The 24,775-nt window shown below is 33.0% G+C and overlaps 1 protein-coding gene across 6 annotated transcripts in view; it reads left to right on the forward strand.

The window, feature by feature from the left end:
* Positions 1-24,775, forward strand: part of NLGN1 (neuroligin 1) — a 660,198-nt gene that overhangs the window by 186,875 nt on the left and 448,548 nt on the right. For 3 of the 6 annotated variants that reach the window (XM_047099923.1, XM_047099924.1, XM_047099929.1), the window contains 2 exons: positions 9,342-9,401; positions 15,895-16,047. In XM_047099923.1, coding sequence (XP_046955879.1) covers positions 9,342-9,401; positions 15,895-16,047 — 213 coding nt within the window. The remainder of the gene's footprint in view (positions 1-9,341; positions 9,402-15,894; positions 16,048-24,775) is intronic. The other 3 variants (XM_047099926.1, XM_047099927.1, XM_047099928.1) reach the window with 1 other exon arrangement.

Below are 24,775 nucleotides of genomic sequence, written 5' to 3' on the forward strand. Positions count from 1 at the left end.
ATCCCACTCCATCATGATATATGAGCCTATGAATGTTTTGTTGTATCTGGTTTGCTAATATTTTGTTGGGTATTTTTGCATCTATGTTCATCAGGGATATTGACCTGTAATTTTCTTTTCTTGTAGTGTGCTCATCTGGCTTTGCTATCAGGGTAATGCTGGTCACATAAAATGAGTTTGGAAGCATTCCATCCTCTTCAGTTTGGGGGAAGACTTTGAGAAATGTTGGTATTAGTTCTTTTTTAAATGTTTGGCAGAATTCAGAAAAGATGTGTTTTGGAAAGCAGTGGAATGAAGAGATAAAATCTGGAAAGAATAAGGAGAGTCTTAAGGTTTATTCTGGGGCATTTAGTCTAAAATAATAAGAAAGAAGGAGATAGTAAAAACTTTTAAACAAAGTGGTGAAACAATGAAAGTGGTCTTCAATGAACAGTAATCTGAACTGCATTTAAAAAAAATATTTGAAATGACTTGTTTCCATTTTGAATAAAAAAATCTTTCTGCTCATGAATTTCTAAAACATCAAAATGAGTGTTAAACTATATTTAGTTTTCATCTGTCTTGTTATAGCTATTTTAAAATTCACAGTACAAGTTTTTTGTATACGCTTTTGAGTTCCTGTTCCCTTGGAATGCTTGCAATTTTAGTCTTAGAAGGAGTTGAATGTGTATACATTTTAGCTGGTGGTGATTAAATCTTTTTCTCTTTGGGTTTGCCACTATTATTATGTACAACTTCAAAAACCTATGGTATACAAAATGGCTTGGAGACAGTCTAGAGTCTAGATGAGAGTGGGAACAGCTATGAGACTACTGCAAGAATTCAGGCACGTGACCATGATGGCTACAGACAAGGCCAATAATAGAGAGCTTTGGGACAATGTGACAAGAATAAAATTTCTATTGGAAAATTGATGAAATCTGGGTAAGACCAGAGGGAGGAAGAGGAAATGGTTAATGACTATCTCCAGGCTTAAAGTTTGGAAGCAGAGGGAAGTTATAAGTCTGAAAGCAAAACCTGTATGGGAGATACAACTGGCCTTGAGGTGGACCTTGTGGGTATTCCTATTGTAGTGAGAAGGGGGTGAGATATCCAAGTAGAAATCACTTAAAGAATATCTGCCTTTGTATGAATATTAGAATAGTTATGATATGTTAATTCTCATTATGTTAATTCTTAGACAACATAAATTTAACTTTAAATACATATTTAATAGAAAACTTTAAAAATATTCATAGAGGTGCCTGGGTGGCTCAGTCAGTTAAGCCAGATCATGACCTCACCATTTGTGAGTTCGAGTCCAGCTCTCAGTGCAGACACTGGTTGGGATCCTTTCTCTCCCTCTTGCTCTGTCCATGCCCACCTCTTTCTCTCTCAAAATAAATAAATAAACTGAAAAAAATAAAAATACTCATAAAATTTTAGGTGTGCTGGAGTCTTAGATTTTCCTTTTTGGTGATATTCATTTTATTTGCAAGCAGAAAATAGAGAATTATAGACTCCTTTTCCAACATCTGATTTCTTCTAATGAAACTCCTTTCATCTCATAAGAACATAATGTAGATCTCTATGTAAGATATTCTCTGCCATATTATTTGGAGTGACTTTGCCTCTTTCTGATTTTCTGTTGAAGATTCAGATAAGCCAGAATTTGTCAGTGTGTGCTTAAACCCTTTAAATGACTTTCCTAATTGCTTTTAGGGTTAAGACAAAAATCCTCTGGCTGGAGGAGCTGTGTGCTCATCCTCATCTGCCACTACTCTCTGCTCCCCATTGCCAGCCACACTGACCTCCAGGCTTCCTCTCATTTTAGGGCCTTTCTGGCTGGAATCTTCTTTCCACCCTACCTACTCATCCCCAGCCTCTTGGCTTCCTTCGTACTGAGCCAACCTTCAGTCCTCAGGCCACATTGCACTTATTCGGTGAAGACATCCTAGGCTCAGCTAGGTCACTTTGTATAACCCCTCATAACACTAAGATTCTTTTCCTTAACACAGTCTGTGAGTATATGTTTATGTGTGTGATTATTTGACGAATGTCTCTTTCTCTGACAAAATTAATTTTCATGAGGGCTAGGGTCTTGCCTGTTTTGCTCACCATGTATCCTGAGGACCTAGCATAGCATATATTTGGAAAGCCTGGATGAGTAAATACTGGAAGCCATGTGAAGGAGTTTGGGCTATTAATGCCATCCCAATCCTCAAGCCTTGCTCAGAGAGCTCTGGGCATCTGTGGCACTTGTGTCCTCACCATACTTAGGTACATCTCTGGATAATGTGTGGAAAACCAGGTCAGTGGAGAGTATATCTTCACAAAGTACTACTGGTTATACAACATACAGCCACATTACTCCAGATGAGAAGGGAGCATTATTCTGACATTCTTCATGCTATAAAATACTGCATGTGCATTTTTTAAAAATCAAACAAATATAATGTAAAAAAAATAATAAGCTTGTGCAAATTTGGTGATGCTCAGATTGTTAGCCTAGTTAAATTTCTTTTTATCTACTTAAAAAAAATTTCCCCAGACCCTATCACTTTTGTTCTAGACAAGATTTCTTCTGACTTCAAAGTATTGTAACAAAGGTAATTTTATGAAAAAACAACTTGTTTTTCTTATAAATATGAATGAGTTCTTCTCAATGTACTGGATCCATGATTTCTCTTTCCCTTTTTCCTGGCCTTAACATCAACTTTTCTTTTCCCCAAAAGTCATGTTTTAAGCTGTGCTCTGCCTCTGAAGAACTGTCTGAGGGAATGTATTTTTTGTACATGTAGGTGTTTTCTCCTAACGCAAAAATAAAACACAGAGCATGTCTGCTACTTTTATAACCTTGTAACCTGGTCCTTTCCATAGCATACTTGAACCACTAGACTAGCCTAAATGGGCAGATTTCCTAAAAGATACTCAAACATCATACATGGCATAGTAGTGCCACCAAAATTTTCACAGGTATGGATTCTTTAGAAACTATGAATTCTCCCAAAGTTTGCTTCCAATACCTTATCACAGAAGTTTGCTTTACATTTTTATTTTATCATAATGCATATTTATGATATTGTATAAGAATGCTGTATTTTAATTGAAAAATTAAAAAGTTATTTTAGCTATGATTTCTTTATATATTCATATAACTGATAGTTTAAGAGGTATAATAACCTTTAATAAATAACAGTAACATCAAATTAATGAGTATTATTCCAAATCAGTTTATCTCATTCATTTCTATATTCTCAAGAGTTATGTATCATAGTTATATAAAATCCACTAAATTTCAATAGGAAAAATGTACTACCTTTGCAATGACACCGACTGTTGTGATGTCTGATTTCTTTAAGTCATTGTATTTTAATGTTTATCAATTTAGAAAAATTCAAATACAGTAACATACTGCTCTTTTTATTTATAAAGTACTGAATTCTGGCATTGTCTTCCATAAAGAGCAGATATAATTAGATTTTTACATCTTTGATTCTAGTTTTATAAAGACTATGAACATTCCTGAAAAGATTTAAACTGCTTCCAATTGTCCCAGAATAAGTGGCAACATTTTTTTTTCTTTTCTTTTCTTTTTTTTTTTTTTTTTTCCTTTTGGCAAGCCCAAAGCAATTTAAGAAAGTACACTCTCGGTGGGAGAGCAGAAGAGCAAGCAGGTTCTTGGAGGTGGACCAGGCCCTGGGTTGTTTTGGGATTGGATATTTGTTGCTTCTCTCTGGGCTGGGAGAAGCAACGACTTGTAGTGGGGTGGTCTCTAATGGGGGCTGCTTCCAATCATCTGGGGAATTCCTCCCACAGGCTGGGAGGGGGAGATGTGAAACATACCAGGTTTGTAATGAAACAGTAAAGGAGACTTTCTCCCTAGGAACAGCTGTGTCTGCAATGCTAATATATTCTTTTTTTTTTTTTATGTTTATTTATCTTTGAGAGAGAGAGAGAGAAACAGAGCATAAGCAGGGGAGGGGCAGAGAGAGAGAAGGAGAGAGACACACAGAATCTGAAGCAGGCTCCAGGCTCTGAACTGTCAGCACAGAGCCCCACGTGGACTTGAACCCAGGAACCTTGAGATCATGACCTGAGCCAAAATCCAAGCTCAACTGCTCAACAGACTGAGCCATCCAGGTGCCCCTGCAATGCAAATATATTCTAATGAGTCTAGGAGTTAGCCTGGGGTGGAAGAGGACGGTGTGTGTTCTGCACAAGTGACTCTGGGTCTGTCAGACCCAAGATCATGGAAGTCACAAGGTTAGAATGTTGTGCCCCTGGGTGTTTAATGTGTGGCTTATTTATCACCATCCCTGCCTCCAACTCCTGTCTCTATTATTTCCCCCTCAAGGACTTGGGACTCTGCCTCTGGGTATGGCTTCTACTGCTTATATCTAGCTGCTACCTAACATCTTGTCTTTTTAATGATGGCCATTTTACCAGGTGTGAGGTGATATCTCAGTGTGATTTTGATTTACATTTCCCTGATGATTCGTGATCTTTTTATGTATCAATTGGCTATTTGTAGGTCTTATTTAGAAAAATATCTTTTCAAGCTCTCTGCCCATTTTCAATCAGATTATTGGTTTTTGTTTGTTTGTTTTGTTTTGTTTTTTTTTGCAGCCTTGAGTTGTATGAGTTCCTTATATAGTTTGGATATTAAATTCTTATCAGATATATAATTTCCAAATAAATTGCAACATTCTTCAATTTCCCCATTCTGTGGAAATAGCCTTAGGAATTCCATGGAGTCAGTTTACCTCAAAGTCTGGTGGGGAAAGAATAGAGCAAGGTCGTTAGCCAGGGCTCTCCATCTATCACAATTGTATTCACAGGAGCCTGGAGCTCTAAATAATCCTAAAAATTTCAAAGACTCCTTCTCTTAAGAAGGACACATTTCTCATAGCCAGCCTTCTAACTCAGGAGCTAATAATACCCTCAACCTGCTTGCCTTTTGCAGATATGTGTGACACAAAGTACAGATAATTTCTGCTAAATTGAACCCATAATGAAGGAATTTATAATCAGTTCTAATGTATTTGAGACCTAAAGTATATTAGCCCTTCATCAAAGAGAATGATAAAAAGCAGCATTAATATGGGTGGATAGTAATTATTTCGGAGCCTCATAATTATTCTCCAGTTAACTACAGAGAAATGCTGATATTTTCATTCCTTTTTTTAAAAAATAAAAAGCACTGTGGTCAGATCCTAAAATGTAAGACTGTATCATAAGTCCTTTGTAAAGGCCAGTACTTTGAATTATGCTTATACTAATGGCAAAGGAACTATTTTGGATTTAAATGAGTTGAAAGTTCATGGTTAGGAGTTCCCTTTACCTTCCTAGTCCTGTTGTTTCACCACTGAATCTATTTATTGCCTATAGGAGATATAAAATATAGTAATTACTCTCACTCCCTTTCAAAATGACATGAGGTCCACTTTCCTATTAACTCTAATGAGAGTTATGTGTGCATTCCTCAAGGAGGACAGATCCGATAGAGTTTCAAGGTAAAATAAATCACTTCTCCAGGTTGTAGAGGACTCATTCGCTTTATATTTTGATGCTTTAAGATACCCATTTAAACTGCTGGTATTGAAAATACACTGTTTGTAGTTTAAAAGAAGCATAAGCTGTGGTTGGATTGTTGTTAATGATTGCTATGTATTTTCGTTGAAGGATAAATGTTTTAACCTTCTGGGGAAATCATGTTGATCAGTTTATAGGAGCATGTGGTCTCTGAAATGTGGTTGTCTAATTTTCCTAAAACAATTAATGACAATTACCTTTTACTGTATTTTCTTTCAACTAAAAAAAAATTAACATCAGTAATTATACCAAATTATGTCAGTTTAAAGAAAAAATGAACCAGTGTTGCTGATATCCTAAAAAGAAGATAGTTTAAGGCAACAGACTGTTTTCCTTCTAGCCTTAGAATAAGGAATCTTGAGATCATGTAGGGATCTGTTTCTGTAATCCACAGTATATGTTTACTTGAGGCTTCCTCGGGGAAAGCAAGATTGAGTTTTTTATTTTGCATTCCTGGACACTCTCAGATACTTGTTCTCTGTGCCTTTAAGCATATGAGATAAAGGAACTCTATTTTTTTTGTTTTTTTCTTATAATCATTTTTGCCAAAAACTGTTATCAGCCCTCTTCTTCCCAGGGAACCTTTAGAAAATCAGATGTGTAAACAATTATTGATGTTAAGAAAACCCAGTTATGCTGGAATTATGAAATTACTGCTGGAACCCATAGTGTGGTAACAATTTGATATCCTATGATAATAAGATTTTATTTAGTATTCAGTAAGTGAAATTCTTTAGTTGGGAGAACTTGACTTACTCTTTCTCTACAATAATGATGTCACCATCTACTTATGATGCTGAAGCAGTATCTATATCTGTTTTTAACTCTTCAGATTTACTACAGTAAAAGATGTTCCATACAGTGCATGTATGTAATCATTATTCTGCATCAGTTAAGAGGCGTGCAGCTTCCTGAGTAGAGAAGGTGATAATAAATAATGAAACAAAAAAGGTGGTTCAACCATTTCATCCATGAAAAAGTCATCTCATTGTATATGCAGTATCATTTCAATTGATTCCCTACTTATGCAGACCCAGAGTCAGTTAGCAACTGAGAAAACTGAGAACTCTGTCCCACATGCAAACAAGTGGGAGATCAGGTTTTAATGAAGGTTCTCTTAATATTGCATCTTATGCAGACCTAAGAACCAGCAGTTCTGTGTGTGTGCAAAGTATGTAAAACTGGCTGTAGAAGCTGAATGATTTCCTGAAGAAGTCATGTAAATTTCCTCGGGTACCCTAGGATGCTTCGCCTGAATTACCCAAAAGAGGCCTGCACAAAATGAAGACAGTGACTTAATTTAATTGTTACAGGTTTTACACGTGTATCCAAATGTTAGTGAATTGATGATTCAGCAAAAAAAAATTTTTTGAGCTCATATTAGTGGTTTCTTAATAGACTCAAGAATTAAGCAAATTAAGGGGCGCCTGGGTGGCTCAGTCGGTAAGCGTCCGACTTCAGCTCAGGTCATGATCTCACGGTTCGTGAGTTCAAGCCCCGTGTCAGGCTCTATGCTGAAAGCTCAGAGCCTGGAGCCTATTTCAGATTCTGTGTCTCCCTCTCTCTCTGCCCCTCCCCTGCTCCCATTCTGTCTCTTGCTCTCTCAAAAATAAATAAACAGTAAAAAAATTAAAAAAAAAGAATTAAGCAAATTAAGTAGTTTGGCAAAAATTGGAAAGTAGATAGTGGTTTTGGCAGCAATAAATAATGACCATTGCACTTAATCTGTGTTGTTAACCAGTAAATAAAACTGTAACTTCTATATAGCATCTTTGAAAATAGAAATGCAAGAAATCATAATTGTTGAAGTCTGTTCATTTACTGCTTAAGGTAGCTAAAGAAAAATAAAAAGTTTGAAAACATAATTTTATGAGCCTAACATTTTGTGTGATGTTTTAAAATTGAGACTATTTCAAATAAAGTTTTTGATATAGTAATTTTTAAATTTAAATTAAAAAAAACTCTATTTTTCAGAAATATAGCATCATTGTTGCATGGACTTCCAATAACATTGAGGATATTTTTTCCACTAAACAGGGTTATATTAAAGAAACGTAGATTTCTGTGAACTTATAGCTGAGTGTCAATTAACATAGACTTGTTTTCATCTAGGTTTTCTCTTAATGGAATGATTGCTTGCAAGAGTGACTATAAAAGTGTATCACTTAATTTATTGTGTACCCCTTCTCCGTATTTGGAATGACCTTGAAACCATGACCGTACAATTGAGTAGTCAATGGGTCCCTGCAGTTACATCGTTAATTTCTTCATTTCCAATTTTAGATTTTACCACTTACTACTATTTTTCAGGGATGTTTCTCTGAGCTGATGAAACAACTGGATTATCTCTCTCTCTCTCTTTTTTTTTTCTTCCATTTTCTGGGATGGTGTTTTTCATTCTTTGAGGGTTGTGATAATAGGTATGGTTTGAATTACAAACATAATGCACAGTAATCACTGAAAAGACTCAGAAATCTTTCTCGAAATGTTTAACAATCTTTCTGTATGAAGTGTGCTTACAGTTAATGCCTGCTTCTTTTCTATTTATATTATTGAAATCAATACATGACTTTCAGTCCTTTTCCCCCTTCCTTTTTCTATGACTCTTATTTTATGCATGACAAAATTCTCTTGCTTACTGCTGTGTTTGGCTGTCTTTTAACTTGAGTGTCCTGTGTTTGTAATGATTGCTTTTTGCATGAAGATTATGAAATGTCATACAAATTAAATGGTTGTGGAAACAAAAAGAAATGTGGGGCTTCACTTGCTTTTTCATTGTGCTGAATATGTCAATAATGTGACACTTAAAATTACTTTCACATGGCCTTTGGCTTCCCCTTTGGTGTGCTTCTTTATTTTAGCAAATTAGCATTGTTAAGTATAATAAAACATTTATTAAACATTCACAGTGTTTTAATGCAATTATTATCCTAAAAGATGATTCCATTATAAATAACTCTACTGGACGTGAAATTGCACAAGGGCACAATTCTGTTATATTACTAAATTGCTTATGAAATATAAGGCCTGACTCTGTAACTTCCTTAATAACTAAACACTGACTTCTAATGATAGTAGCTTTCTCTACAGAGTGATGAGATTATCTGTTCATATTTTTGTGCAGGCTGCAAATGTCTTAAATCCACAGCTAATATTTAATTAAAACAAATGGGGAAATATTTGTTTTATGACAAGTAATTTTAAAAAGTCACAGTTTCGAAAAATGTATGATATAAAAATGTGTAAAATCCAAGTGTTAACGCTCTTATAAGAAAAAACAGGAGAAAAAAAAGAAAAAAAAAACACCGTAAAAATGTTCATATCTCTGTTTTCCCTAATGTTATTATATTGTCCCAAATTAAAGATGAGTTTGGCCTACTTTATTGTTGTCACCAATTCAAATTAGAAAAGACACTGAATAAATTAAGTTCTTTCAGCTAAAACTGTTTACTTTTTTATATGCAGTAGATATTTAAAAAAAAATCATTTCCTTTGCTTATGACTTGAGTTTCAAACCATAATGTATTTTTTATGCTGGATATATTCACAAACCAAATCTTCTATAAGATATTTTGGGGAAAGGGATTCTTTTTTTTTTTTTTTCCTTAAACAAAATAGATAATCACTTTGACGTAACCACTTCCCTGCTCTTTTTGGAAATACCCTTGAGAATTTTAGTATTTACATTTATTTTTTCCCCCTCAGTCTTGTTTATTCTTGAATTGTCTTTTTTTTTTTTCCCTCCATTTCTCCGTTCTCAATCCTAGGTCCCCTTACAAAGAAACAGACAGATGATTTAGGTGATAATGACGGTGCGGAAGATGAAGGTATTTTTTTCCACCAAATCTATTTGCATGACAACGGCCTCAATCACTTTTTCCACCCCTTTCTATTTTTTTACTTCTTGTCTTTTTTTGAAGAGTTGTTTTTAATTCCCGTTTTTGATGTGTTTTGTCTTCTTGCTTGTTGTTACATATAAATATACATTTTTAATTTTTTTTTCAAAATGAATGTTAAGTTTTACATTTTGATGCCAACCATTGAAATGTTTTAGAAAGAGGGGCATTTTTTTTTTTTTGTTTTCTTGAACTGACTTTTGATATGTTTCATCCCATGTTTTGACTGAAATTTGTCCATATTCTTTGAACTAACAATCTCTCCCCTGTAGTCTCTTTGTACCCATTTTGCATGTTTTCTAATATATGTAAACATTTTACCCAATATCAAAATGTGTTTCATTTTTACATAAGATATTTGTTTAAAAAGAACCCCATACCCAATAAAATGAAGAAAAACTAAAGTGTTTCTTGAGCAATATAATTTAGATGACAAAAATACTGTTTTCTGTTGATTTGCTTAAATATTATGTAAATAAATTTAATTGTATAGATAAAGGTATTCCGCCTATTTAGATAATTTCCAGACCGGCAACTGGAAATGTTCTGATTTTCAAAGTATTGCCAGCTATAAGCAGTAAAATATTTCCTACTTTGCTAATATCAAAATTGTTTTCTCTTTCTAACTTTCTTACGATGTACAATTCTGATATACTCTATAAATGTAAGTACTTGCTGGATTGATTTGACATTTCTCCTTCCAGTGTGTCCCTTTATCTGGTGTTAGGTGGAGTGTCCACTGATATTTTCAGTTCACCTTCATTCCAATTAGGACTTTTTTTTTTTTTAATGCTACCCTAGTTATGATTCTCAGAGAAGTGACTAATGTAATCCCAGGCTTAAAAGTAACTCCCAGAACCCTAGAAATTAAATTTCATAAAAATATTAATAATATGGGAGAATGGTTTTTCAAAAGAAAATAAATCCACAAGCAGAAATACTATCTCCATGAGTTACAACTATGAATGAATGCATCCTTACTAAACAATTTGAATTATTTTCATTGACATATATATTTAATAAACTACCTCATAGTAGAGGTAGGTTTTTCAAAAGAAAATAAATCCACCAGCAGAAATACTATCTCCATGAGTTACAACTATGAATGAATGCATCCTTACTAAACAATTTGAATTATTTTCATTGACATATATATTTAATAAACTACCTCATAGTAGAAAATTGAAGGTGAAGTATTGAAAGCTTAAAAATATTATTGTGTTTTAATATTTTTATAACATTCAAGAAATATTTTGATTAAATGAAATTGATGACCTTTGATTAAAAATATGTTTACTATGAACCCCAACAGTGGATTAAAGATTAAACACAAAGCCGTCATTAATATTTGAAATAAATCACTAAAACTGTCCAAGAGTTATCACTTTGAATGCTAAATTGCTAAGAATGAACTTATAATGTCAAAATGCAAATTTTGATTTTTAAAAACACTGTTGGAAATCTGAAGTTTTTAAACATTCAACACATTTATTGACTTTGTTCTCACAGCTAAGAAGGCTCATTCCACTTTGGGGCTTTGAGATTTGTTGAGAAAATTCTTAACTTTGAAAATTCTTAACTCTTAGACATTTGTTATCTAAAATAATACTTAAATATAAAGGACTTCTTAGTGTGTAGACTTGTAAACTCCAAATTATCTGAAAGTACTTACAAGGTCAGTACACATAGTTTTCCTATTTAAAAAAATATTTTGATTGCTGACTTAATGTACTTCTTTTCTTTTGGTAAAATGTATCAAGTAAGACATTTACATGTTTACAAAAGATACCTCTGAGCCACCATAGTGAGCTAAGCCCTGTAAATGTGAATCTATTTTATAGACCTATTTTGAAGCACATTTAACATTTTTAAATAGCCATTAAAAATGTACTAAACTCCTGTTTAAATTGTCAGATTAAGTACTGAGCCAGTTAGTCACAAGAGTTATCAAATCAATAAATATTTTTAAATGCTCAAAAGTGTAGAATGTGAGAGCAGTCAATTCAAGTTGAGTCTATTCCTCTGTGCTGTCGTTTTGGGTAATTGTTTAGAAGACAAGAAAGATAAATCAATTTCTTTTAGGATTAAAAAAAAAACTTTGTAGAAAAGTCTGAGCATCTTCTATTCAATTCCTTTTACAATTATTTTATAGATGTGAGTGTGAATAAAAATCAAGGCCAACTTTCACATTTAATTTGTTCCAAATGTTAAATCAACATCACTAGACATAAAGCAAACAAATATAAACTACTTGATAAATTATTCCTTTTACTTTAGTCAAAAGTCTAGTTACCCATTCTCCATTACTCCCTGATAACCCAAATCCTTTGCTAGAATTCAAGGTTCCTATGACAGCCACTGCATTCAGAGGCTACCAGAGGCATTGACTGGGGTGTGCCCCTCATTCACTTAAACTAACCCAAATCATGCTTCTCAGTGGAGCATGATTGTTACTTCCTATTCTCCTTTGTGTCTTTACCGTTATTCTTTTGCTAATTTTAGGCCAGACACAATTGTATCACTTTTCATTTGTGTTTTATAATACCTCAAAAAACTACATATTTCATAGACTATTTCCATGGTTCCAAAAAGACTAATCTGAAGTGATAAAAGTGGGTCAAAGCAACACCCGAGATTTCTACCAATTTATTTTGGGAATTTAAGAGATGTTTAAATGTTTTTAATTGTGCTAAGAATACCTTGATATTAATATTTCAGTATTCAAATGCAATTTTATATTCTACACAGAGCCTTTTAAAAATTGCTCTTGTAGATTTTTATACACTTTTAAACTAAGAATTATATTCAGTCAACACTTCTATATTCTTTTGCTGGTTTGGAATGAAGTTGGTAACTGAGGTTGGTAAATTCAGTAAAGAGGGGCACAAAAAATATCTTGAAATATCTTTAAATGTATCAGAGAAAAATTTAATTGCGGCACTACCCCACATTTTAAAAACTTTTAAATGCCAAAACCTCTAAATTATGGGCAATTAAAAACTTCATGAGTTTTTTTAAGAAAAAGGAAACCGCTAAACTTGTTTAAGGAGTTATGTGACTAATAAATATTCATTAAGACCATTAAGGAGAGTAGTGATTTCCAAACCCTGGTTGCCAGGCACAAATAAATCCCCATTAATTGCTCTAGAACTATTGGCACTTGCCGCATTGGCTTAAACTTTTTATCAGAAAGGTAAAATAGTTACTAAAATTTAAAATCGAGATATTTACTCAGATTCCAAGTTTATTAATTTTTTTAACTTGAAACACTTAAATACTTTCTTACCATAAAAAATAACCTTCCGTGTAGTATTTCCCCCTTACCATCCTACTCTTTTCAGAGATTTAGATGTTTGGTAAAGCCTTAAAAAATGCATATAATGGAAAATATAAATATGCATTATGAACATTGGTCTTTTCACTGGACCTGAACTAGTTCTTTAGGCTCTGAGAGCGGTTTTGATTTTAGTAAAGTCAGTAGCAGCTGTTTAGGCAAAGTCAGAAATCTTAGGTGAAATCCACCTTATTTATAAAGAAAAATATTAGACACGTTTTAGAAGGATGACTTAGCTCTAATAAATTCATTAGCAATTACTAAAGGACATCTAATACATTTGCATGAAAGACATAATGGCTCCCCAAAATTTTATTATTAAAAGAATGGCATTAGCAAATAGTATTCAATAGTAAGCTATCTGATATATTAGTCTCACTTATAAAGATTCTGTATAAAAAAAACAAAGGAAATATAAATACAATTTAAGCTATTTATATTTATCATTATATTATTATGCTATTTAAGCTATTTATGACTTACATTTGCATCAAAAAGACTGTATACTATGAAGAAAATAAAGTCTAGGGTAGACCTCTGTATAAACACTATCATAGAATACCAATTGTTTTGTAATAGAAATATGGCATCTTTCCAAACTATCAGTAATTTTAAGGGATGTTACATACAGTAATTTTACTTATTTTATTAATTAATACCCCATATAGAATTAGCTTCAGGATTACTTCAAACAAAAAGAAATACTGTTCAGAACATAGCATTCAAATTTCAAGTACCTTTCTGGAAAAGAGCTTAACATATTAAGTTCTTAGACAAGGCTGAAATCCTTGAGAAGTTTGAAAAGACAAAATGGAAATGAGAATGGGCCCAAACTATCAGTAATTCTTTCAAGTCTGATTTTCAAAGAAAAATAAAGAGACACCACTCAAAAGGCTCCTAGGATGTACTGTCATATTTTCAGTGTTTCCTGACAATGTCCACTTCATTCTGTTATTAAGTATAAAATGTGGCATGTCTTCTCAATGTGTGCCTGTATTGTTTTCCAGGTGAACAGAATGGTTCTACCAAGATTTCATTACTGTTCACAGTTGGTGCTTTGTAATTCTATGTAATTTTAATTAAAGAAGAATTCTGAAACAGCCTCCCTCTGTGCTACCTACAAGCATACAATTAGCAGAGTACAGTGTCTGCTGTGAACAGTCAGTTAATGATTTCAGTTTAATAATTTATTATTGCTTCTTCAGTGCCAGCCATACTAGAAAAATAAGCTAAAACTGTATGTAGCAAACAGGCATTTAAAAATGGAGGATAGTTTCAAAATTTCCAAAGGATTGTTTTCTCTGTGTAAGCCTAACATCTCCACAAGCCCTCAAATCTTTACAAATGAGTGAATACCATTTTCCCTCCCAAGGATTTAAGGAGAAAATAAATTTAGATTTTTCTTCGAAATGAACTGTGTCTAGTGGATAGTTTCTATGTCAAAGTATCCTCCTCTACCACTTAAAAGTAAGACATTCTTCTCAAGTACGCCCTTGGGAGTGGTGGGCTTATGGTAAATTCATATGCTAGTATTAAGTCAAATTTAAAATAGTCTTTTTAAAAAGTCTCTAAATTCTGCAATGAGCTTATTTCCCCAATTTGAAAATCTGGACAAACGAGTTGAGTTGCAATTCCTGATCCTAAAAGGATTTTTTCATTTAAGAAAATCACTTTGTTATTACAGTAGAAAAATGGGCACATTTATATTAGTCATCCTTTTCACAGGAAATGTAAAGCAGCACCTAAATAATCATCAGATTTTTCAATGAGTTGGTATTATATTAGCCATTCTGAAAGCAGAAACCTCAACTGTAAAGACAGGAAATTTAAGTTTGACCAAAAAATGTCAAAGGCAAAGGAACAAAACTATAATTTTAAATGACACTTCTAATATTGGCATTAACAAGAAGATAATACACTTGATCTAATTTTGTTTCAATTGTAAGTAGAAGAGATAATGAGCTATTATAGAATAGTAATGTTTTATATATGTATGTATGTATGTGAATGTTCATAATCATATACATACATATATAATATTTTAATATATAATAGTTAACACCGTGTTTGCCAATACAAAGTTAAGCATGTATTTCTCTAGAGATTAGGGCATTTTTAATATCTATTAAAATTATCTTATGGTTCCCTTATATATCATTTCTTACTGAAATCCTTACTGAAAACTACAAAATTTGGGAATAGTATCTTAGAAAAGCAAACACAGTTGATTAAAACTCAGAGCTGTAGAAATCATTTTAACATCATCTTAAATTTTGCACTTGACACCTGGACTTAGGTATATTCTGTTTCATGTCTACAAGACAAAATCAGAGAGCCAAAGTGGGATTAAGAAGAGTACAATATTACACAAAGAGGTGAAAAGTATAATTTAGTCTGTTTTCTTCTTCCAAAGGGTAGAGTAGGTGAATTGGGCGGATAACACAGACTTAACTAAAAAATATCAGTTAAGTGACAGTCCCCTAAGTGCAACAACAAAAATACAGACGTTATTACCCAAACATTCATTTGCCAGTTAATACTTGAGTCGTGAAATGAAACTTCCTGCAACCTATAACACAGTGTTATAATTATGTTCACAAGTTAGAGCATAAATTATTCAATATAATCATTATGCATTTAATAAAATCCTTATAGTAAATAAGAAATGAAAAAACAGAGTGTTTTATTCACATTAGCAGTGATAACATTGTCCTTAGTATATGGTTCATAAATTCCATATGAGGTCCAGAACATTAAAAAAAAATAGTTCTAAGAACTATTATCATTCTTTCTTTTTGTTCTACTGTCACTTTAGAAATCAATCAAAAAGCACCTATTTTCAATTTGTCCAAGTTTTGAAATTCAGATTATAGTTTTTAACGGAATTTTATCAGAAAACAGTGGATATCTATTGCTCTCCTTTACAATAGCTCATTATATGAGTTGCTGAAGAAACACTTTAACAAAACAGCAATTTAAATAACTATATTAAAATCATACTCTTTCGTCCCTAAAATGGAAAATTTATTCTCTGCTTCATGATGTGTGTTTTTTGAGGATAAGAACAATTGCCAACCATTTGTTTTTCAGATATTCGGGACAGTGGGGGTCCCAAACCAGTGATGGTGTATATCCATGGAGGCTCATATATGGAAGGTACTGGAAATTTATATGATGGGAGTGTCTTGGCAAGTTATGGCAATGTGATCGTCATCACAGTCAACTATCGACTTGGGGTACTTGGTAAGAAGTCTCTTCTTTTCTTTTCACCATTAATCCATGAAGTATGTGATAGTTTTGCTTTTGACTCATTTTGTTTCGCTTTGCTTTGTTTCACTCATTGTTCTATGCTTGTTGATTTTGTTTGAACCAAATTTTTTGATATTTTTAATAAATTCTATAAGTATGTTCATAAATTACGTGATGAAAGACAGGGTTGATTTTAAAATTTGAAAGTAAAAGGTACTGAAATTATTCACGTTGTTGAGTAATGTATTTCCTGGTTTCACTTTACAGAACTGTGAAAGGCAACAACGTCAGGGCCTTTCTAAAGAAAAATTAGTCCCTGGACAAATTTTCCCTTCTACTTTTCTTTTTTACAATGCCATAAAATTGTCTGAAATTTGACATGAGCTTAGAAACAAGTTTATAGTCTCTGAGAATATGTGGATGGACTGGCTTTGGGGAATGATTGTCATTGTGGTATAGGTTTGGGTTTTTAAAAACCTGGTCAGATAAGAATTAAAAATATTTGTCTCAATGCATTTATATTGAAATATTTGATTTGGAAAACATGTGTTGATATCATAAAGTGATAAAGAGTTCAAGTCAATTAGTCAATTATATATATATATATATATATATATATATATGTAAAACAAAATCAAATTGGAGATTCTTGGTTTGAAGAAAATATAGGGAAATACGATTTTCAAAATAACTTATCAAGCACTCTGAAATACTGTTTTATGTAATAACAAACCATTATTAAAAGATAAACCTGATATTCTACTTGTGTAAGTATATTTTCATAGTATTGCCACAATCTCAGGAGTGAAATTACTTTATCATTTAATAAAACACCTTTATTGTGGTATATTAGTTAAGAGTATTTGCTAAAAGAGTACAATTGATCACAAAAGATTTTATCTTTTAAATCTTAATTGTTCTTAAAGTCTTATCACATACTATACATTTTTTAAATGTATACAATTTATACTGTTATTTGCACACAAAGAAGGACCTCACTCTCATTCTTTAAAAGATTTTGAAAAAGCAATTTAAGTAGGATTTTCTTTTATAATAATTGTTCATATCATATATTTTGGCCATTGAGAATCAGTTTTGTTTTCTTCTTCAGTGTTAGGTACTTCTATGTAATCATAAGCCTATGTTCATGCCAATCTCAAAATATAAAAAAAGAATAATTTTTTTGAATCAATTTTACATGTCTTGGGGAAGGAGATATTTTAGCCCTGCAAAGTGAAATCTTGATCTCTTTCTAGTTTTCTATTTTGAATTTGGAGTATGGCAGACAATAGATATAACGTGGCAAACTTAGGTATAAAATATTTCTGTAACATTTTTCAAATACACATTAGTTTCCCATAGTGTCTAATCAGGCATTGCTCCGGATGTTCTAATAATTTCAGTGAGCGGAATGTGTGTTTTCCCACCAATGAAACTGTATATTAGAAAGCTATATAAAGAGCTGTTCATAATCATCTTCTTAACTTTAAATATCCTAGTGTTGTCATTTGTTTTTTATGCAAGACTGTAATGCAAGAATTTTTAACATTTTAATACATTTAATTTTAATTATTTAATACATTTAATTAATAAATTTTAATACATTTAACTTTAAGTATTATTTATAGCTCAGTTGTTTATATTCTCAAGTTTCTTATGAAATTTTCAAATTGAAAATCCCGAAGCAGTCAACAGTTTGCCAGTTGAAAATTTAAAATTTAATGCCGAATTGTGACCGCAATGTTTTCAAGAACTTCACCATGCACTTAATCATATATATTTATTTTATTTAAAAAAAAATCTTTTGGCCATACTTTATGTTGCCTCACTTTGTTTAGTTGTACGCACATAAAGTAAGATTCCATAAAACAAGCTGTTATGTTACTAAATCTTTGCCTGTTTTTTTTAATGTATTCAGAATTGATGAGGACTTGATTTTGGTCCAATTTGAATCTGGTATTTGTGCTCATATCCTATCTGTAAACGCCATGCTCTGAATGATTGAAATGCAGGACAGTAGACTAACCAGCTAAAAAATGATGAAATTGATCAGTTGCTTGGTCTGTGAAATGGCAAACAGAGTTGGTGTTGATGATGGATAATTTTCTCAGTGCTAAATATTTGTTCTGCTGTACTTCAGTTTAGGGTTTAACTTTCAGTTGGCTCCTTTGTTGCTCACTAATAATCAGCATTAAGAATCAGGTGTCCTTTCTAGACCTCTCAACATGATAAAGCATGAAACTCTGTTGGTGAACAATTTTAGATGCCTTTTGGGATACTAGTTCTGGAACAGGTATATTCTGGTCACTTTGTTCCTAAAATATGTATTGGGCTTTGTGAAAATATATTTAAGTGAATTAGTTCATGAAAAATAAATTATTGAAACATTTGTTTCAGTATACTTAGCATGTGTAGTATACTACAACCAGATCAACAGCTCATCTGACAGGTGATCTACAACAATAAAGATTATAGGGTTTTGTTGTTAATAATTTGTCTAATAGTAACAAGGTAAGCCAAGGTTTCTTGGGTATGGGATCCAAAATTATTGCGTTTAGTTTGCATTTGGGAGTGTTGGAAATTAAGTAGAAAATAAGATTTGGTTCCACATTAGAGGAAATCTTGATCTGTGTTTTGGTTTGGATGCTTTGGTATGAAGAATATGAATTTTGGGGTTCAGTGTACAATTTAGCTAATTACAAGACTATTGCTCTCAGAAGACTTGCAGAAAAAAATCAAGATGTCTGAAACAGGTAATGTAATTAGTGTTGATTGATTTTGCCATCCCAGAGGAGAAATATTACAGGTTTTATTTGTTTGTTTGTTTTAGCAATAACTAAAAATGTGATAATGTTTTGGTAATAAAATTCATACAGCTATCTAGAGGCAAGGTTCCAGTTTAAAGCATTTCATGTTGAAAATAAGATTTTGTTCACTGCAAAATAAAGTGGCATAGAAGAAAAAAAGATCTCCTATTGTAGCATTGTTCTAACGAAGCTAGGAATAAGTGGGAGTTAGTTTATCAACCGAGACTGTTTTGGGGTTTCCTTTAGAGTGGTAACATAGACTATCACTATTATGATCATAAGAAACACTGCTAATAAGTTTGAAAAAAAGGGAAGGGGGGGAAAGGTTGAAAAAAAGAGCAGGGCTCTGCCTGCTAATCTCACTTCCCCTGTTTTGTCTTCGAGCTCTCTGCAACCCTATCTCTTCAGTCTCACCCGTCCAGTGAACATTTAGACTTTCTTTCACTTCTGGTTGTACACATTCTTTGTCCTTAGCCAGCTTTAACTCATCATCCTCTGTTATTTAGTACATTGTTGCATAGTTTTTTAAAATACATTTAAAATCATTGTTAATGGACTTATTTTTAATATTATAGTGTATAGTTAATAAAAGTACCATAATGGAAATTTAGGGAGAAGTGTTTTGATCATATGTCCTTAAAAGCCTTAGGGGGGAAATAATATTAAATATTATGGTTCTAAATAAGATAAACATATGTACTTATGAACAAGAACCGGAAGGAAATGTGAAATAAATCTCACACTATTAGGATGGGGTATTGTGCAATTAACACTTGAAAATAGAAACTATCTAAATGCTATATTTTCAAATCTCAAAAATAAAAAACATATCAACTAAATTAGTGTTAAAAATGTGTTTCAACTGCCTCTTTAAATTTAGAGTGAATTTAAGAGTTATTTTTAGAGAAAATGAAAAAGTTTTATACCATTGTTAGGATCTAATTTAGGCAAACACAATTTTTATCTGATGGAAATTTAATGTTACTTGGATCTTTATATGGATATTTTGGAGGCAATTATGTGTTCATAATTCTAACCTATATGATTTAGATTAGAAAACAATTGTTTTAAAGATTTTGGAAGAACCGATACGTATCTGAAATTTGGCAAGTTTTAGCAGTCTAATGTCTGGTGAAAAAGTTTGAAGTGTACATACTTGTATTTGAAGAATTACACTTAGCTTACTTTTTAATGCAATGTAAACTTAGCAATTACACTTAGCAATCACACAATAATATAATGCAATTACACTTAGCTTACTTTATAATGCAGGGCTAAATCATTTAAAACACAAGTTTTTTTTTTTTTTTAACTTTACTGCATATCAACTTTAATGAACACCTGAATTAATTTTTATTCTATTAGAAATGGCTAATGAAATTTGTTGATTCTTATAACTATATTCTCTACCTTATGATAATACTTCAAGTATTATTAGACAAGTGAAAGAACTAAAACTTTAACTATAACTTTGGTGGTGCTCAGTTATCAAATATATAGTACTTGCTCCAATAACATACATCTTCTATGAGGGATAAAAAGTAAGAACAATATAGTACTTATCTTTAGACAGTTTCAATCTAATAGAGGGGAGAAATAAACATTCACTAGATAACAATAATTGACATTCTTTTTCGTATTTATAATAATATTTTTATAATTATAATTTTAAAAAGCAAAGAATATCACATGGATCCCTATGGATGCAGTGATTGAGATTCATATTTGAATCTGAGCAGTCTAGCAGCAAAGAGATTTGGTAAAGTCTAAGTTATGCTTATGATTTTAAAAAAAAAGCATGTTGGGGTGCCTGGTTGGCTCAGTCCATTGGGTGACAGACTGCAGCTCAGGTCATGATGTCCCAGTTTTTTTTTTTCAAAAATTTTTTTAACGTTTATTTATTTTTGAGACAAGGAGAGACAGAGCATGAACAGGGGAGGGTCAGAGAGAGGGAGACACAGAATCTGAAGCAGGCTCCAGGCTCTGAGCTGTCAGCACAGAGCCCGACGTGGGGCTAGAACTCACGGACCGTGAGATCGTGACCTGAGTTGAAGTCGGCCGCCTAACCGACTGAGCCACCCAGGCGCCCCATGATGTCCCAGTTTGTGGGTTCAAGCCCCACATTGGGCTTTGTGTTGGCAGCTCAGAGCCTGGAACCTGCTTTGGATTCTGTGTCTCCCTCTCTCTGCACCCTGGCCCCTGCTCGTGCTCTCTCTCTCTCTCAAAAATAAACATTAAAGGAAAAAAATTAAAAAAAGAGAAAAGCATATTAATTTCTGAAGAGGCACAATTTTTTGTCATTATTCTTGGTTTTTGTTTTGTCTTTTTATTTTTATTTTTTTGCGTTGTTTTTATTTCTGTTTGTCTATAAATCCTAAAACAAATAAAAATCTTTACATGTGACCTTATATTTGAGATCAATGTATAATAAAATATAAGATTTTATAAGATGATCCAAATATTTTCTTGGGAGGTAGAAGAGAGAGTCAGGCTGTCCTTGAAGAGTCAAAAATTCTTCATAAGATTGATTTTATTTGAGTAAGATCATGAAAAGTAGATCATGTCTGGGATTAACTGAAGGGAAGAGAAAAGGTCTTTCTTTCAGTTTTTCTTGATTAATACTCTTTCTACTTCAAAAATGTGGAGATAATTTGTGACAAAAACACAGATGTAAATAGGCTGCTAAAATCATATAGGAATACATATGCTTTAGAGAAAAGATACAGAAACTTAGGTCGTGAATCTGTATTAGAATTGAAGATAAAATGTATATCTTAATTTTTCAGAAGGAAAGTAAAAAGGATAATGGATTGTATTTCATAATTGTTATAATCAGGTAAAGAAAAATACTTATTAATCAATAAAAAATACACGGCTTTTTCTTACACTATACTCTAGCAAAATTTATCATATAGCTTGTTTATATTTGGAACCCTGAACAATATTGGAATCCTGTGATAGTTTTGATGTCCTTAAAAGATACAGATATAGTCTCAGTATATGATTATTTATATTAATGCTCTATAAAAGCCAGGACATAATAATAAATGTCCACAATTTCTACAGTGTCATAAAAAGACCTAATCAAATGCAATTCAAGGAAGATATTTGGTGATTTCACTCACTCATAATAGGATAGAGCTAAAAACCAATTGACAGCAATGGACAGTTAACTTGGTCCACAGATTTCTTTTCTCAAATATCTATATCAACTCAGTTTTAATAAGGATGGGATGGCAATCAATTTTAGATTGAATGCTAAAATGAGCTACTGGAGTAGAGATATTGTTTGTCCTTTGGAATAAAGAAACATAAGACAGATAATGTCACAGGAGAAGCTTCACTATTTGTTCACTATTTTTATTCAACCTACTTCCTCCAAAATGATTTCAGGTGGCTTGAGATAAAAACAATTATTTAGTTATGCCAACAATTTGGAAGTAACCTGAAAGTAAGCATGTCGATTAGTGTGAGTGTTAGTCAAAAGAAGTTTGTTTTCTTTAAAATTGTGTTTTTGAACCAGTCATGTAGTGTAACTAATTAATTCATTCATTATAAATTGAGTAATATTATGTATCAGACATTCTACTAGTTATTGAGAATAATGTGAAAACCATGATAGATGTAATCCCTGCTATCCAGTAGATTACTAGCCATTAGGCAAGATAGAAAATAAATGAATAATTATACAAATGATATCTTTTACATAGATGATGATTTAGTGCGAAGTCAACTTTCTTTACAATTATCTAGATGATATGTTCTAGAGAAATGGCAAGTGTTAATCTATTCTAGAAAGTCAGAAAATTGTTTCTCAAAGGAGGTGACATTCAAGTTTCCATTTCTTATATTCTACTGAGAAAGCCCTCGTCAAGATTCCCAAGCACCTCCATTTTGTTAATTCCATTGGCCACTTCTCTGTTCTTGTCTTACCTGATCTCTCCATTGCATTGGAGACAGTTAACTAGTCCCTTCTTAGTATGCTGTTTCTTGGCATCACCCCAGGGTTACTTCCTATCTCACTATCTGCTCCTTCTCAGTCTCCTTCCCTATCTCTTTCTTACCCTGATCTCTAAATGTTAAAATACCATTATGCAGAATTGTTGGCTCCCTTCCTTTTCCTCTCTACAATGTCTCCCTAGGGAACCTCATGCATGGCTCTAAATACCATCTCTATGGAAGAGACTTCCAAAGCTGTATCTTCAGGACTGCCTATTCCTTAAAACGTCACAGTTACATACTTTGGCCTATCAGCATCTCCATGGAGATATCTAATGAATATTTCAACCTTAATGGCTAAAATATGTTGATTTTCTCATGAGTGTATTTCATTGTCTTCCACAATTATTATAATAATTGCAACAATAGCAATAGTAGCCACACTCATTGAGGACTTATTATATTCCAAAAGCTATTTTAAGCAGTTTACATTAATTGCATTATTAAGTTTCCACAATAACCCTGTGAGGTAGGGTTGTTATTTTCCCAATTTTATGAGTGTAGAAACAAATGAATAGAGAGGTTAAGTATGTTATTTATAGTCAGACAGGTCAAATGGCATTAAGTGGTGGAGCCAGGCTTCTAACCCAGGCAGTCTTCTCTTCAACACTGTACTGATGGCATTAGCACTGCCATCCGTCTGGATAATCAAGTGAAACTCTATAGATTTTCCCCGATTTGTCTCTCCTTTATGCTCAACATCCAATTCATCAGCTTCTCTTGCTGAATTATTCCATGCATCCTGGATCTGTCTTCTTCTTTCGCTTTCCCCCTTTACCACACTAAGTCTCCTTGAAACTCTTGTATTATTTTCTTCTTTCATTTTTGCTCCATACCTATAATCCATTCTCCATACAGCAAAACCAGATTATCTTTTTACAATATAAAGTGTACCAGCTCACTTTTCTGCTTACCACCCTCTAGTGGCTTTCCATTATTCACTTAGAATAAAATTCAAACTCCTTCCCTGACCTGACAAAACCTTTCAAAAATCTGTATCATGTATCTGTATCTCTTAGTGTCTGTACCTCTTGTACCTATATCTTAGTTCATCTCAAAATGCTGCTCCTCTCATTTCCAGTCATCTTGTTTCCTGTTTGTTTGTTTGTTTGTTTGTTTGTTTGTTTTGAGGGGGGAGAGGGGCAGAGAGAGAGAGAGAATTCCAAGCAGGATCCCCTGATATGGGGCTTAAAGTCACAGACTGTGAGATCATGACTTGAGCTGAGGTCAAGAGTCCAATGCTCAGTGGACTGAGCCACCCAGGTGCCCCCATCTTTTGTTCTTTATATACCCCAAATTCATTCCCGTTTTAGATATTTTATACTTGCTGTTCCCTCTCCCTATACCTGTGTGGGACTAGTTCCTGCTCTTCTGATCTTGGTTTGAATGTTTCTCCTCAGAGAGACCATCCATGTGCAGTCAATCTAACAAGAGCCACCATATCACAAGTAATCTCCTTTTTAAAATTCTTTGCGTTACAATGATCATACCTGATCAGCTCCTATTTATATTTGGATTGTTTGTTTTATTGTTGTCTGGTGGTCTATAATCTGAAATAGTCCCTGACACAATGGATTTGCTGAGAAAATATTTGTTGAATGAATTTATGTGAATCTGAAGAATCAATAGGTGTTAATCCAATGTGGTCCTTGACTGGAGGGTGAGGCTGAGCTTCAGGCAGTGAGGAAAATCTGGGTGAAAGCTGGAGGAAGAGAGAACTTTGGCATGTTAAAGGGACTGAGCAAACCCAGCTGGAATGTTTGGAGTACAGGGCAGTTGGTGGCAGGTAAGTTTGAAAACAGGCAGCAGACTGTGCAGCATCTCTTTAAAGATGTAGGACTTCTAAGAACAATGAGAAACAATAATAGGGCCTTGAGCAGATAAATGACATGATTAGATTTGAATTTTGAAAAGTG

The sequence above is a fragment of the Lynx rufus genome, unplaced genomic scaffold, assembly GCF_022079265.1.
Source record: "Lynx rufus isolate CCGP_SWC_20201006 ecotype Redwood Valley unplaced genomic scaffold, mLynRuf1.p SCAF_5, whole genome shotgun sequence".
NCBI classification, from domain to species: Eukaryota; Metazoa; Chordata; class Mammalia; order Carnivora; family Felidae; genus Lynx; species Lynx rufus.